At 38.0% G+C, this 16,013-nt stretch overlaps 1 protein-coding gene across 4 annotated transcripts in view; it reads left to right on the top strand.

Annotated features, from left to right (window-relative positions):
- The window catches only part of TMCC3 (transmembrane and coiled-coil domain family 3), a 316,968-nt gene that overhangs the window by 177,308 nt on the left and 123,647 nt on the right, over positions 1-16,013 (top strand). The window contains exon 1 of one of the 4 annotated variants that reach the window (XM_074271228.1): positions 7,595-7,788. The exons of 1 other annotated variant lie outside the window; for it this stretch is intronic. In XM_074271228.1, the coding sequence (XP_074127329.1) occupies positions 7,670-7,788 (119 nt within the window). In that variant the 5' untranslated portion in view covers positions 7,595-7,669. Of the gene's footprint in view, positions 1-7,594; positions 7,789-16,013 lie in introns of those variants that run through there. 2 more of the 4 variants (XM_074271231.1, XM_074271229.1) reach the window with 2 other exon arrangements.

Below are 16,013 nucleotides of genomic sequence, written 5' to 3'. Positions count from 1 at the left end.
ATTTACCTGTCCCTATTTATTGCCAATCATCTATGATATCTATATATCTCTATCATCTGCCATCTCTCCATTTTTCTACCTGTCTCTGTCTATCTAGCTATCATCTCAATCAACCAATCCATCCATCAATCCATCCATCCATCCATCTACCCACCAATCCATCTATGTCCATCTGTCTTTTTATCAGTCTATCTATTCATCTATCCATTCATCTATCTATTCCTCCATCAATCCATTTATCTATCGACCTTTGTATCTATCTACCTCTGTCTCCTCTTTCTCTTTCTTTTAATCTCATCTATTTTTCATTGACCATCTCCCTTTGTCTACCTCCCCATCATCTCTCTTTCTACTTGTCTATTTCTCTCTCTAGCTATCATCTACCATTTTTATCTTTCTACTTGCCGGTGCCTATCCACCTATCATTCATAATCATCATCAGAATCATCATCTCTGTCTCTCATTATTTCTCTGTGTCTGTCTCTCAATCTAATGAAAGGTCCTGAGAAAATAGTAAGTATTCAAGAAATATCTGATCAATTCAACAAGCATTCATTCATTAAGCCACTCCTGTATGCTAGGACTTGTGATGGGCACCAAGGATACCAAGAAATTAACAACAATCCTTGTTTTCTATGAGCTTTTGCTCTCTTAGAAGACAGAAACATAGACAATTTAAAAATGCTTGTCTTGATTAATCTGGGCAGCTAAAGTGCTGGGCCTGGGTCAAGAAGGTCTGGCTTCTGATGCTTACTAGTTGTATGACACTGGGCAAGTCACTTAATCTTATTTGCCTCAGTTTCTTCAGCTCTAACATGGGAGCAATGATTGCATCTACTTCCCAGAGTTATCATATAGACCAAAAGAAAATTTTAAATTGCTTAGTACAGTGGGCGGAACATAGTAGGCACTTAATAAATGCTTATTTTCATTCCTTCTGTCAAGTTGGTGAGCTGATCCTTGAATAAATGTCTGTCACAGAACTTTTCATACTATATTAAATAATTTCACCTCACTAAAATTCCCTTCTCTTTCTAAGTTCTGATTAATTCATGCTCTCTCTTAGCAAATGTAGGCTATGCAGCCAATCTAGGAGTAGGTTAAATCCCCTGATTCCACCCTCTGCAGTAAATGGAGTGGAGTTCTGAGAAGCTCTGGTTTAAATTTGCATGATGCCATTAGAGATATCCATATTGCCCTTGCGAAGGCAGAGAACATGTATTCCTTGTCCTTCCCAGTCATTTAACTGTAATTTATCTTCCTTCCTACACTTAAGAAAACAGATACTTTGAAAAAAAAAATAGCCCTCTGACTACTGAAAAAATAGAATGTTCAAAACTGGAGATTTGAGCTATAAATTAGAGACGCCTCTGGCTATGGAAGCCAACCCTCATTTCACAGAAGACTAAAATACAGAGTGGTTAAATGATTTGCCCAAGTCTTTAATGGTGGAATTTGAACCCAAGTCTTCTATGACATCAAGTCCAATGCAATCTCTACCACCCAATCAGCCTTTCCATTGCAATCAGATTGGGCCTGATCCCAATAGTAAAAATAACAGATGAGCCCTCGAACTGACAGGGATCAGCTCTTTGTCCAACACCTTTATCATACAAAGAAGTTGACCGAAGCCCTGAGAAGCCATGCAATTTTCCTGAGTTCAAACTAAGAAAAATGTAGTAGGATCTGGATTCAAACTCAGAACTCCCATCTTATGACTTCCAAGTTCAACAAATTATACTACCTGCAGTGTGGTGAAATGCATTGAGCACTGAGTTCGAAATTAGGGAAACCTGGGTTCAAATCCCACCTCAGACATGTACTTTGTGACTCTAAGAAAGTCATTTAACATCTCTCAGACCTTAAGTTTCCTTTTCATAAGTAAACTATAGGCTCAGTGGAGATAGACTGGCTGATATCTTAGTTCCTTTCTAGGTTTAGGTGAATGAAAAAGAGACAGATAGAAAGAAAGGGACAGAGAAGAAAGAAGAAAGGAAAAGGAGAGAGACAGACAGAAAGGGAGAGAGATGGAAAGACAGAAACAGTGAAGAGGAGAAGAGAGAGAAAGAAGGTATTTTTGAGGAGGGGAAGACAGGGAAAGAGAGAGACAGACAGATAAGAGGGAACAAGGAGAAGGGAGGAGAATGGATAGTCAGGGAGAAGAGAAAGAGACAGAGAAGAGGAAAAAAGGAAAGAGAAGAGAGGAGACAGAAAAAGAGAGAAAAAGAGGGAGAAGAAGAGACAAAAAGAAGAGACAGCAAGGAGGGAGAGAGGGAGAGAGAGGAGAGAAAAAAGAGGAAAAGTAAGGAACAAGAGAGAGAAAGAGAAAATAAAAAGGAGGGAGAGAAAGAGAGGCAGAGAAAATGGAGTAAGGGAAGGAGCAGGGGCAAGGGAGGGAGAGAAAGAAATGGGAAGAGGCAAAAGGAGAGGGAAAGAGAAACACACACACAGAAACAGACAGACACAGAGGAAGAGATCGAGAAAGAGAGAGGGAAGGTAGAGAGGGAGAGAGAGAGGGAGTGAATTAGAGAGGGGGAAGGGAGGAGAGAGAGAGGGGAGAATGAGAGGGAGAAAATGTTTATTAAGTATTTCCTATATGCTGGCAGACCTGGGGTTCTCAAAGTCTCTGATCTCAAGAAGCTTGCATACCACCAGGGAAGGTGGTAGAGCATAGAAAGGGCATCTAGGAGAAAAGCAGAGCAATCAGGATGGTGCATCGAGCTGGGAGTGAGGAGAGCAGACTTGCTGGAGCTTTTTAAGAGATATCCATCCAATTGGGCTTTTTTCAACAATGAGATGATTCAGGTCAATTCCAAGAGACTTATGATAGAGCCATCTACATCCCAGGATTATGGGAAGTGAGTGTGTATCACAGCATAATGTTTTCACCTTTTTTTTGTTTGCTTGCTTTTTATTTTCTTTCTAATTTTTCCCTTTTTGATCTGATTTTTCTTGTGTAGCATAATAAATGTGGAAATATGTGTAAAGAATTGCACATGTTTAACATATACTGGATTATTTGCCATCTAGGAGAGGGTATGGGGTAAAGGCAGGCAGAAAATTTTGGAACAGAGGTTTAACAAGGATAAATGTTGAAAATTATCTTTGCATGTGTTTTGAAAATAGTTAATTAAAAAAAAATCCATCCTGGACTGGTCTTAGGGCTCTGATCAAGGTCTCTCATCTTCCATTTCTAAAACTAAGTTAAGAATGGGGTCTTTCTGCCAACTGCTGGTTTTTCTTCTCAACACACATTCACTTAAAAAGCCAAGGTCTCTCACTGTATCCAGGATCATCTCCAGTCATGTTGATCTATATCTTGCTGCTGGCCCCAAATGGCTCGGGAGGTGAAAGTGAAGCAAGTGACCTTGCCCAGCCCTCCCTCACTCAGATCCAATTCACTTGCATATCATGGCATCTGGTTGCCAGTGCCATGGTCTGTAAAAATCAGTGAAAACTTTGAATAGGTGCACTGGAATCAGACAATGGAGCACTTTTAAGGCTAATTACTTATTAGACAATACACTGTTAGCATATGCTTGGAAAAAACGGCCCTTCTCACTATTCTGTGCTGGCTCGATCTTTTGGTGTACTGATAATCGTGGGAGTTAGTGGGTAGAGTAAGATAAGCCAGAGTCACTTTGGAGGAGGATGAGGAAAAGGGAGGTTGGTGGGTGGAGAGCTTGTGACAGTTTCGTCATCTCCTTTACTTCTCCCCCTAAAGACCAAGGACTTTTGCTGATCCTGAGGTCAATAGGAAGCTAACCCGGAGTTCACAATGGTCCTCTTGGAGAATGAAGGACAACTCCTATCCCGCCCCCAAGAGCCAGCCATTTGTAGCTCTTTCCAGAAAAAAAGCAGTGGACTCCCATTCCCTGAAGTCTTTTTAATAAGGGGAAAATCCTTATTAACATATCTAAAGACCACTCTTGGCACAGAAGCCATTAATGGCCCAATGTGTTGCTATGCATGTTTAGAGGGCTGTTCAATATCACCTGCTTCACTTTCTCCTCCAGACCCTTCTGACTCCAGTAGCAGGATATAAGGTCCTTTCTATTCTACACTTTTGATTCTATGATTCCCTCCCGCTCTTCATTACCATACTTATAACAAAAAAGAAAAAGAAATGAATAAAAAGTAGATGAATGAATAATTAAATAGATGAATAGATAAATGAATGAATAAAAACAAACAAAAAAAAAAACCTAGTTTGGAAGAACCAGCACATCAGGGGAGTCTGAGTGGAATATGCAATGTTCCGCACTCATAGTCCTCCCACTTCTGCAAAGAGAGAGAAATTTATTTTCTCTTCTCTTCTCTTACAGCTAAATCAATATAATAGTTTTCAATTCCATAGTAGTTGGTTCTCTTTCAAAGGATGGAGGGGGTATTGGTAGTTATTCTTTTCATTTGGATTCTTATGGTTGTTGAGGTTACAACTTCTGGCACAGTTGAAGGTGATGCTGCCTCTAGGGTCAGAGGCCCCAGATAGGAATCCTGTCTCTGACAACCTGTGTGATTTGGGGCAAAATCCATCACCTTGATGGGCCCCAGTCTCCTCTTTTGTAAGAGAAAGGAATTAGACTGGAGAGCCTTTGAGTTTCTGTCCTGTTCTAGACCAATAATCCTGTGAATTCTTATACACGTCACTTTTTTCTTTTTCTGGCCTCTCTTTCCTTCTCTCTAAAATGAGAGGGTTGAACCAGATGGCCTCCAAGGTTCTTTCTGATTCTGAATCTGTGTTCCTATTGTTGAACAACAATTATTTACAGGTTGTCCTGAGCAACAGAGGGTCTGGAGTATCTAGCCAATAACCAGCTGAAATTCCTCAGGGGTCAGCCTCTTAGCCCTCAATATATTCACCCCACCCCACCACCCACTAGCTCTCCACCCAACTTCAGGATGCAAAGAATGGAAAGTGCACTGGCCACAGCATTGAGTGACGTGTCTCTAGGTTTCCTTGCTGCCTCTGATCCTGATACTTATTGACTGCTAAAGGAGATTCCTCATCATGTTGTTAGTCCTCAATGAAGTTCTTACAGAAATCGATGACTTCTCATATCCTCTGAGCTGTCAGTTACTAGTAAAGAAGTAAAATGTTCATTTGGGATACACTTTTATATATTTTGGTTTTGAGGATTTTATATTGTGATCTGAACTGCTAGTGATGTCTGGATAGCTATCTACTAAAAATCTGATTACAGTATCATAAAACAGTTTGAGTGTGGAGTAGAAGAGAGAAAGTCTTCCTGATCTGAAGCTCAGAATTCTGTGCACTGAGCCATCTGAGATACTTGTTAGAAATGTTGTAGAACAATCACAAAATACCTCTCACACAAATTAAGTAAGAACTAAACAATTGGGAAAATATCAATTATTCTTGGGTAGGCTGAGCTAATATAATAAAAATCACAATTCCGCCTAAATGAGTTCAGTGCCATACTAATCAAACTGCCAAAAAAATCTATTTTATAGAAGTAGAAAAAATAATAATAAAATTCATCTGGAAGAACAAAAGGTCAATACCACCAAGAGAATTAATGAAAAAAATGCAAAGGATGGTGGCTTAGCAGTACCAGACCTAAACCTTTATTATAGGCAGCAGTCATCAAAACCATTTGGTACTGGCTAAGAAATAGAGTGGTGGATCAGTGAAATAGGTTATATACACATTATACAATAGCAGACTATATCAATCTACTATTTCACAAACCCCCAAACTCCAGCCTCTGGAATAAGAACTCACTATTTCACAAAAATTGCTGGGAAAACTGGAAAATAACACGTCAGAAACTCAGCATAGACCTATATCTCTCATTCCATACTAAAATAAGATTAAAATGGGTACATGATTTGGGCAAAGGGTGATTCCATAATCAAAACAGGACAGCAAGAAATAATTTACCTTGTTGAAGAAGGGAGGAATGAATGAGCAAAGAAGAACTAGAGAATATTTTGAGATGCAAAATGGACAATAATGATTTCATTAAATTAAAAAGGGTTTGCACAAACAAAACCAACAGAAACAACATTAAAAGGGAAGTTAAAAGCTGGGGGGAGAAATTTATAGCCAGTGTTTCTGATAAAGGTATATCATATCTAAAATATTTAAAAACTGTGTCAAATTTATAAGAATACAAATCATTGCCCAATTTTTAAATGGGCAAAGGATATGAACAATTTTCAAATGATGAAATTAAAGCCATCTATAGTCTTATGAAAAAAATGCTCTAAATAACTATTGATTAAAGAAATACAAATTAAAACAACTCTGAGGTATCACCTCACACTCTCAGATTGGCTAACAGGAAAAGATAATGATAAATGTTGGAATGGGTATGGAAAAACTGAGACACTAATACATTATTGATGGAGTTGTGAAATGAGCCAACTAATCTGGAGAGCAGACAAGAACTATACCCAAAGGGCTATAAAACTCTGCATACTCTTTGACCCAGCAGTGCCATTATTGGGTCTGTATCCCAAGGAAATCATAAAGGAGGGAAAAGGACCCACATTTGCAAAAATATTTGTGATAGTAAAGAACTGGAAAATGAGAAAATGCCCATCAATTGGGAAATGGCTGAATAAGTTGTGAAGGTAGTGGAATGCGTTCTGTTTCAGAAAGACCTGGAAAGATTTACATGAACTGATGCTGGGTGAAACAAGCAGAACCAGAAATACACTGTACACAATAACAGCAAGAATGTGCAATGATCAACCATGAAAGTCTTGGTTCTTCTCAGTGGTTCAGTGATCCAAGGCAGTCCCAATAAATTTTGGATAGAACATGTCATTTTCATCCAGAAGAACAACTGTGGAGATTGAATGTAAAGCAACACATGCTATGTTCACTTCTTTTTTCTGTTTTTTTTTTTCTCTCCCATGGTTTTTCCCTTTTGTTATAATTTTCTCTCCCAACATGATTGATAAAGCAATGTGAATTAAAAAATAAAATTAATTAAAAAAATTTAATGACGTAGAGAGGATTCTCATGCAACTGAGAATTAATTAGGTGACTTCTAAGGTCCCTTTGATCGCTGAATTCCTGTTATTCCTCATTTTTTTCTTTTCTTTTATTATCTGTCTAAAGTGAAAGGACATTGCAGAACTTTATAATCAATATTGTTGTGGCAGTGCCAAAAAATTCAGTTATTTTTCAGCTGTGTTCAACTCTCTATGATTCCATTTTTATTTTTTGGCAAAGATATCTTTCCATTTTGTTCCAGCTCATTTGGCAGATGAAGAAACTGAGGCAAATGGAACTTACCCAGGGTCATATAGTAGAAAGTATCAGAAATTTTGAGTTCAGGTATCTTTGACTCTAGGCCTGCTTCTCTGTCCACTATGAAGCCACCTAGCCACCCTGCCGAAGGTTACGCACATCAAAGCACCCAGATCTTCAAGTTTATATTCCTCTGTATCATGATGTGAAGGGATTCATTTGTGTAAAAAGCTTCTTTTCTTTTATCTGCTAAGCCTGTCCTCCTACCTGTCTCAGCAGGGCGACTGCATCTATGTCTCTGCCAGATTTCTCTTTTATGGAAGTGTTCCCAACATCACAATGTGAGCATTATGAGATCATTGTCGAGATCAAACAGGTAGAATCCTTTAGACCGTAGGAAACAAGGCAAGACATAAAGTGAATGCAAGAAACACTCTCGCCTGGATGCCAATTGGATTTGCTGCTCCCATGACATGTTTGAAAGCATTGTTCAGTCTCAAGGCCCCGCCCTCATTTCCCGGCCAACCTCCAAGTCTGAGAACTTCACGTCTTGCCTATGACAGGTACATGCAGTCCAGAGCTGTGGTACCCAGCATGCTCCCATGCACACTGAAAATGAAATTGGGAGCTTAACTGAGATAATGCATAAGTACCAATGTGCTCTAGGAGAAGGAACTCAAGCTAAGCTGCTGTGAGCAAGGCTGTGGATATAGGTCAGCAGAGAGGGGAGATAGTCAAGCCATGAAAGGTCTTGAGAGCCAGTTGGCTTCCAATCTCAGTTCTTTTAAAGGCGCTTTGACTAATACTTTAGAGAAGCATCCTACCATATATTTAACCAATCGGCACAGAATTTCACTTCTAAAATTTCTGACTCATCCAATGATACCCTATAGGCTTGCTTTGTATATTGTTCTATGGTCATCATCTCTCCCATTAGGTTGTAAGTCTAAGAGGGCAGGGACTGCCTTTTGCCTCTTTTTGTATCCCCAGCTCTTAGCACAGTATCTGGCACACAATAAGTCCTTAATAAATGGTTTGGATAGTATCTTTTTTCCAATTAAATGTAAAGACAATTTTTTACATTTTTAAATTTTTAAAAAAATTTTTACCCTTTCTCCTTCACCATAAGGAATTTGATACAGGCTATATATGTGCAATCATATGAAACATTTATATTTAATACATGTTTATTGATTAAAGATTGACTTAAATCTTGACGTAGGGCTGATTTTTCAACAAGTAAAGAGAGGTTCATTTTTTTGTTCTCTTTTTCCCTCATGCAGGTATTTGCAGGAGGAGGATCAATCTTTAACATCCTCTCCTTACTGTATGTTATTATTTCTCTCAATTCTGCTACATTTTCTAGTTTGCAAATGTCATCTGCTTCCTGGGGAGGAAAAAATCCCTGTACAATTTGGTACCTTACAGGGATGAGATTGGCATATTAGATAATATAATTGTGTTTGTCACAGTGAAGCAGAGTAGGGTCGTGAAGAGAAAGACTGATTTGGAGTCGGGAAGATTGAAATTCTCTATCTGCTTTTGGCATATACAAGGGTGTAGCTTTGAGTTAATCACTTAATATATATATTAAGAACAACAGTAATAATATTAATATAGGATATGAATGCATGTGAGAGACATTTCTCATGAGACATATGATTCAGAAAGCAATGGAAGATTGATAAGAATGTCTATCAGAGAAATTTGCAGCTAGATAGCATTTCTGAGGTAATGAGATGGTGCAATGGATAGAGGACCAATCCTGCAGTTGAGCCCCTGAGTTCAAGAACAGCCTCAGATAATTCCTAGCTGTATGACTTTGGGCAAGTCACTTAACTGTTTGCCTCAGTTTCCTCATCTGTGAAATGAGAAATAATAAATTGTTCTAATATCTCTGTGAAAAAAAAAAAAACAACCTGAATGGGGTCACAGAGAGTCGCATATGATCGAACAATAAAAAAAATTCCAGTCCCTTTGCTTTACATATGAGGAAACTGCAAAAGACATTAAGTAACTTTAGTGGAAGGTTCCTCATCTTGAGGGATCTGTACTCTAACTATATCTAAGCCAATTTGAGAATAGGGAGTCATTGTGATATACTGATTAGGCCAAGAAAACTTGGATTCACATTCTGCCCATGTGACCCTGGACAAGTTATTTAAACTCTCAATGCTCCAAGTAGTTCTGTAAGGCTATAAAATTTTCAAAAGGAGCCAACTCACTTCAATAGAATACGTGTTGCTTGAGGGCAAAAAAGTATAGTTTTTGTTTGTTTTTCTGTTTGGATTTTTTCCTTTTTGCCTTTTCTTTCTCCTCCCTCCTCCCTCTCCCTCCTTCTCTCTCTCTCTCTCTCTCTCTCTCTCTCTCTCTCTCTCTCTCTCTCTCTCTCTCTCTCTCTCTCTCTCTCTCTCTCTCTCTCTCATCTTCCTTACTATTTAACACAATGCTTGGCACATCAATAAATGCCCATATTAAATGCTTGTTGATTGATTGGCTGACTGACTGAAGAGAGTTTTCTCACCTAAAAGTTCCCTATATCATTGAAGTCACAGGTCTATTCACTCTCTCTAGAATAACAGCCTCTATCCTATGGAAAATAGGGTCAGAAAATAAAATTTTAAAAAAAGTATTGTATGAAAAAAAGAAACAAGAAATAGAGACTTTATTAATAAGGTAAGAATTTAAAAAGAAGTAGAGACTTAAAGAAGTTAATAATAACTTTAATAATAGCTTATATTCTCTAGCGTCATTTAACATTTTGTCAAATGTTTTATACACATTACTTCATTTGAGTCTCAGAGCAGTCCTGCAAGGTAGGTGATTTTAACTTAAATGGTTAAATAGGGAAACCAAAGTCTAGGTTAAATGATTTGTCCAAGAGTATATTCCAACTGCTGCATCATCAACTCTGCTATCTTCCCCCAACTGAAGTTTGTCACCAGTCAGTCGATTTCTATGGATTAATCTATATACCATATCAAGAACTATACTATATACTGGGAAATACAAAGAAAGGCCAAATAAAAAGATAATAAAAATTGTCTGTCCTTGATCTCAAGGAGTTCACAAGCTAATGAGGAGTAATAACTTTCAGTTCAACACAGCTTTGCCCACCCCCCCCCCAAAAAAGTTTGTAATTATGATTTTTTGAGAGCCAATGTAAAATTTAAAGACTGGATGGTACTTTGGGTAGGAATTAGAAACTCCAACATTAGAGTTATGAATCTTCCCTTTCTCCTGCTGAGTCCTCCCCCACCTAAACCTCCACTTTGTTCTCTTTTCTTATCACTTCTAGTCTGCCCTCCTCACCCACCTCCTCTCATTAAGGTATTTTCTAAATATGGAGAACCATTCCCTATTATACCAAATAACATCATATTGCTTAGTCTAGCCTACATTCTGCCAAAACCCGCAGTGTGAAAAAAAAGTGAGTTTAAATAAAATAAGTGCTAAAAAATTCAGAGAATGTGGGTTCAGATCTTGGCTATGCCAGTGGCCATGCAAAATACTGAAACTCTCTGGACCTCAGTTTCCCCATATGTAATGGATTAGGCTCCATGGCCTCTAAGGTTCTTTCAAGTTCTTTAATCTAGAATCTTGCAACTTTTCTTTTTGGCCTCAATTTCCCCACACACAGGAGAGCATTACATCCCTCAGGGTATGCCAATGCTAACATTTGCCAGCCTAAGTAAGGTATATCGCATATGTGCCTTGCCCAGAGTTTAGAGCCCAGTGCCTCCTTCCATGGAGCAGGCATTTAATCCTATTAAACAAACATTAATAAAGTCTTGTTGAATCAAAGCCCATGTGTCTCATCCTGTCAAACACATGCTGGGAAACATAAATTTATTTTAATAAAGGAAGTATTAGTTCCTTCAGGAATCCTTCCTTGTGCCTTTTGCCTTGCATAGATATTTTTAAAAAATCATTCTCTGAGGGTATTTTAGTTATCTAATAGAAGTCTTCATAAGAACAGTGGAGCCCCAAAATAGGAATTAGCAACTTGTCATTCATATACAGATATTTGAAAGGATCATGGCTACTGAATTGATTTGGCATGTGAATGAACTGGGGTTCTCTTATAGAGCAATGAGTCCATCTATACCCTTTGGTTCTGGGTGACCTTGGTCCATCACCTTTCAACCATACCATACAGAAGATTTCTCTAATGAACTAGAAATCTTTTTCTGGGTCTCTTACACTGTGTCCCAAAAGTCTTAGTGTAGTTTTAATCTATTAAAGCTTTATATACAAAGAGAGAGAAGAAAGGAAAGAAGGAAGAAAGGAAGGAAGGATAAGAGTAAATTTAAATATATCCTGGATTGATCCACCCAGATAATTAAAGGAAGGAAGGAAAATAGGAAAGGAAAGGAGGAAAAGAAGGAAGGACAGTTCCTGGCCTCAAAAATCTTACATTCCAATAGCAGAGAAAAACACATATAAAGAAGTGGTGATTAGGAAGGGACCAGATAGATGGTTTGTAACATTCTAGTTCAATACATGGCTGCTTGTTATCTCTTCTTTCTATATGGCTGCTTCTGTTCTGGTCCTATATCCTTGGTGATGTCTTTTATACCACATGTTATGTTATAGTCTTCCAGAATAATCAGCTATATTCCACTTAGACCTATTTGTCAGTTTATCAATCAAAAAGCATTTATGAAGTGCTCATTATTTGTCTGGCACCATACTAGACACTAAGGAAACAAATATTGTATAATGAATAAAACAGTCCCTACTTGCAATGGGCTAATACTCTAATGGGGGAGATAAGGGCATATAAAAGCATAAAGAGAATAAATAAAAAGAGAATTGGATACAATAAAAAGTCACTGAATACAAGGCAGTTTGGGAGGGAGGCAGAGGGTGCTGGGAAATGTTTGCCATCTCCACCTCAAAAATTGTTCACACCAAACACTTTTAGATCTAATCTGTTATTAATATTTTCTCCATCACTTTCTTAAATTTATAGATAATCAAGAAAACAATTTTGATTTATAGATTGTTGATTACTAAGTAATGAACACCCATACTGAAAATTTGCATCCTGGAGGATGCATGCTGGAGGAAAGATACTAACTGTTGAAAGATAGGAAGATCAGAATAGGTTTCATATAGAAAGTAATTCAGGAGTTGCATTTTGAAGGCAGAGATTCTCTGATATTGAGGTGAGGAAGGTGGGCATTCCACACATGAATGATGGCCAAAACAAAGAAAAAGTGGTGTCAGTGATGTCGTTTGGTGTTAGGGTCAGGCAACATTTATTAAGTGTTTATCATTTGTCGGGCATTGTGTGAAGCAATGAGGATACAAAGAAAGGTAAATACATAATGTGTGCACATGCTATTCATGCATTTGCTTTAAAAGTATTTATTAAGGGTGTTTATATTTATACACATATGCCTACATCCATAACAATATACTGTTTCAGTCACTATTCTAGGCTTTTAAGGATGCAAAGATGAAAACAGTATTGACTCTTAGGATACTGAAAGTTTGATTCTTGGGTGATGGTTGTATTCCATGATTCACAGCCTTGTTGCATCAATGAGCAAATATTACTATAAAAAAGATGAGCTTTGGAAGCTTGGGATTTCCCTATATGATTCAGCCTACTCTTTTTCTTTTTCTATGGAATTTTAGACTAAATTCAGGGTCCATCTGTAATATCTTCTCAAAGTATATGTTTTGATGGATTTTCCATATGATGTATATGTTGTAAGGAACCGGGAAGGAAAAGAGTACAAATACTTGTGATGCCTCCCTCTCAAAAAATGTTCTTACCAAATGTTTTTAAACTTAATTGATTATTAATATTATTTTAAATTTGATTTTTAATTTAAATAGTATATATATTTATATTTATAAAGTTAATATTTTATTAATTTTATAGACAATCAACAAAAACCCCTTGATTTGTGGGTTTGTCTATTACTGAAGAGTGAATGCTCACACTGAAAATGTGCTCCTGGAAGAAGGACACTAGCTATTAAGAGGCAGGGGATCAGGGAAAGTTTCATGTTGAAAGTGTTACTTGGGTAGCATTTTGAAGATTATGATATCTTTTGAGACAAAACATCTTGAATAAGCTACTTCAAGAATGGGAGGTTTACACTTTCAAGCTTCTGAGCTAGTAAAAAGAGAGTCTGGAATCAGGGGGTTCTGGGTTCAAATCCCATTTCTAGTGATCCCTTTGGGCAAATTACACCTCTCTGGCCAACAGATTCTCCTGCTGTAAAATGAGAGGGTTTAGTTTGATGGCTTAAGAGGTCCCTACTGGGTATATGATCTGATCCAGCCTTCCTTCCAGTCCCCATACTAGTGCCCTCATGTCCTGAACCTATATGAAGACACACACCATCATCCTATATTTCTATGTACCTACCTCCCTATGCCCTCCTGCTCCTTTCATTTGGAGCTCTAAGAAAATATTCAAATCATTTTGTAGATGAATATTAATTTCTCTGTGATGCTACTCACCAGTCTGTGTGACTTCTCAGACTAAAAGATTCTTTCCTGGCCCTTATTCTCTTATATATGCTATTTTCTCCTCTTAGAATATAAGCTTATAGAGGGTAGGAACTTATATTTTGTATCCTCCTTCTCTTAATATATTCTTATGCATTCATTCATTAAAATCAAGAAACCTGACATAATTTTCTTTTCATTTTTTTTTTGCAAGGCAATTGAGGTTAAGTGGCTTGCTTAGAGTCACACAACTAGTGTTATGTGTCTGCAGCTGGATTTGAACTCAGGTCTTCCTGATTCCGGGGTCGGTGTTCTATCCACTGCATTAGCTAGCTGTCCGTGACATAATTTTCTTAACCAAGAAATGCAAAGCCAAAAGCCCAAATGGACTTTGTGATTAAAAAAAAAATCATTCTTTGGTTCAGAGACTCCCCCAGTAATCTCCTTTACTCTAATCTTACATTCTTAAATCTCTCCCCTTTTCCTTTCACTTACCAAAGGATTAGGAATCAGAGTCTGGTAGCACAGACATAGTCAGGGTATAATAACCTGTAGTAGTGAAGGCAGTTCTCTAGAAGGTGATGACCTCCCAGGTTATTAGGAAAGTTGGTGGTCCATTAATCTGGGCTCCAGAAACAAGAAGATGGTTGAAAAAGACACTGTGGGGGACCCTCTGCTCACAGTCAAGAATGTTTCAATATTTTTCATTGATACAGAATAATACATGCATAATTGCTGTACCATAGAAGTTGGAATGTGTAACCTTCTAAGCAGTAATCTCAGACACCATTTGTGTGGAGGGAGGGGGGTTTGCTTTGTTGCAGTGGGGATGGGGAGTATAAAAGAACTAGGTGGGAAAGGCTCCCTGATCTCCTTTGGCAAAATGTACATGATCCAGTTGGCTGTTTCATCCTGAATCTAGATTGGAACTCTTTTGCCATTCTTCCAGCATTACCACCATCAGTCAAATATTAATTAATGCCTACTGTGTGCCAGGTACCATCAGAAACGGAAAGATTACTGAAGTGACTCTGTGTGGGCCATTGCTGCAGAATGAAATTGTTTGTTTGCCTCCTTCCTGCTGTTAGGCATCGACTTGCTGATAGCCAGCTGCTGTTTTCCCAGGAACTGGAGAAAGTGATGCAAATCTTGAAACCCCAGAGTCATTAACAGCTATTATCCTTGGGAGAACAGAGGATGAAGGCAGGAAGGGAAGGGGGGAGACTTGGACAGGATTGAACAAATAGTTTGATCACAGAATATTGTCTCAGAGGTAATATTCACTAGTCCAGGGGTTTATGGGTAGATTTTAGGGTTTCTGTAAACTTGGATGGGGAGTAAATACATCTGTATTTTTACTACCGTCTAACTGAAATATACTACTTTATTTAATTGTGAATGTAGGTAGCAAATGTTATTTTGAAAAAGGCGTGCATAAGTTCACAAGACTTCCAAATGAGTCCAGGAACAGAGGAAGAGAGGAGCGGGGAAGGATTGAAGGAAAGTGGGTAGAAAGGAAGGAGGGAAGAAAGAAAAAAAGGAAGCAAGAAAAGAGAGAAAGAAAAAAAGAAAGAAATGAGAAAGGAAAGCAGGATGGAAAGAAGAAAGAAAGAAAGAAAGAAAGAAAGAAGAGAGAGAGAGAGAGAGAGAGAGAGAGAGAGAGAGAGAGAGAGAGAGAGAGAGAGAGAGAGGGAGGGAGGGAGGGAGGGAGGGAGGGAGGGAGGGAGGAAGGAAGGAAGGAAGGAAGGAAAAAAAAATAAAAGCAAGATAGACACCGGTTAAATGACTCCCAGGGTGACACAACTCTTAGATATATATAGTCCTATTTGAATTCAAGTCTTCCTGACTCCAAACTGAGCTTTCTGTACTACTATATATATATATATATATATATATATATATATATATATATATATATATATATATATATATATATATAAGTACTACAGTGTAGTATTTGTGTACTATACTGTACTACCTAACTGCCTCAGGGACAAGGGCTAGGGTTAAGGTTGGTCTAAGTAGCATAACCCATACCTGAATAAGAATGTCTCATCTCCCTCCCAATTCCCTCCATACACCTGCTAATAATATTCCTGAAGAGAAATTCTCCAATCTCTGACTGAAGACCTTCAATTATATGTAACCATAACCTCCAGAGACTGCCTCATTGCAGGTGTGAATATCTCTAATGGTTAGGATGTTTTCTTTCTAACATCATCTCAATTTGTCTTCTTATGGTCACTGTTCCTGGGGCAAAGTAGAATAAAGCTGCCTTTCTCCATGGCAATGCTTCAAATACTTGAAGCCAGTGATC

Source organism: Sminthopsis crassicaudata, chromosome 5, assembly GCF_048593235.1.
Source record: "Sminthopsis crassicaudata isolate SCR6 chromosome 5, ASM4859323v1, whole genome shotgun sequence".
Lineage (NCBI taxonomy): Eukaryota > Metazoa > Chordata > Mammalia > Dasyuromorphia > Dasyuridae > Sminthopsis > Sminthopsis crassicaudata.
The sequence above is the reverse complement of the archived record's forward strand: the minus strand, read 5'-3'. Positions and strand labels throughout refer to the sequence as shown.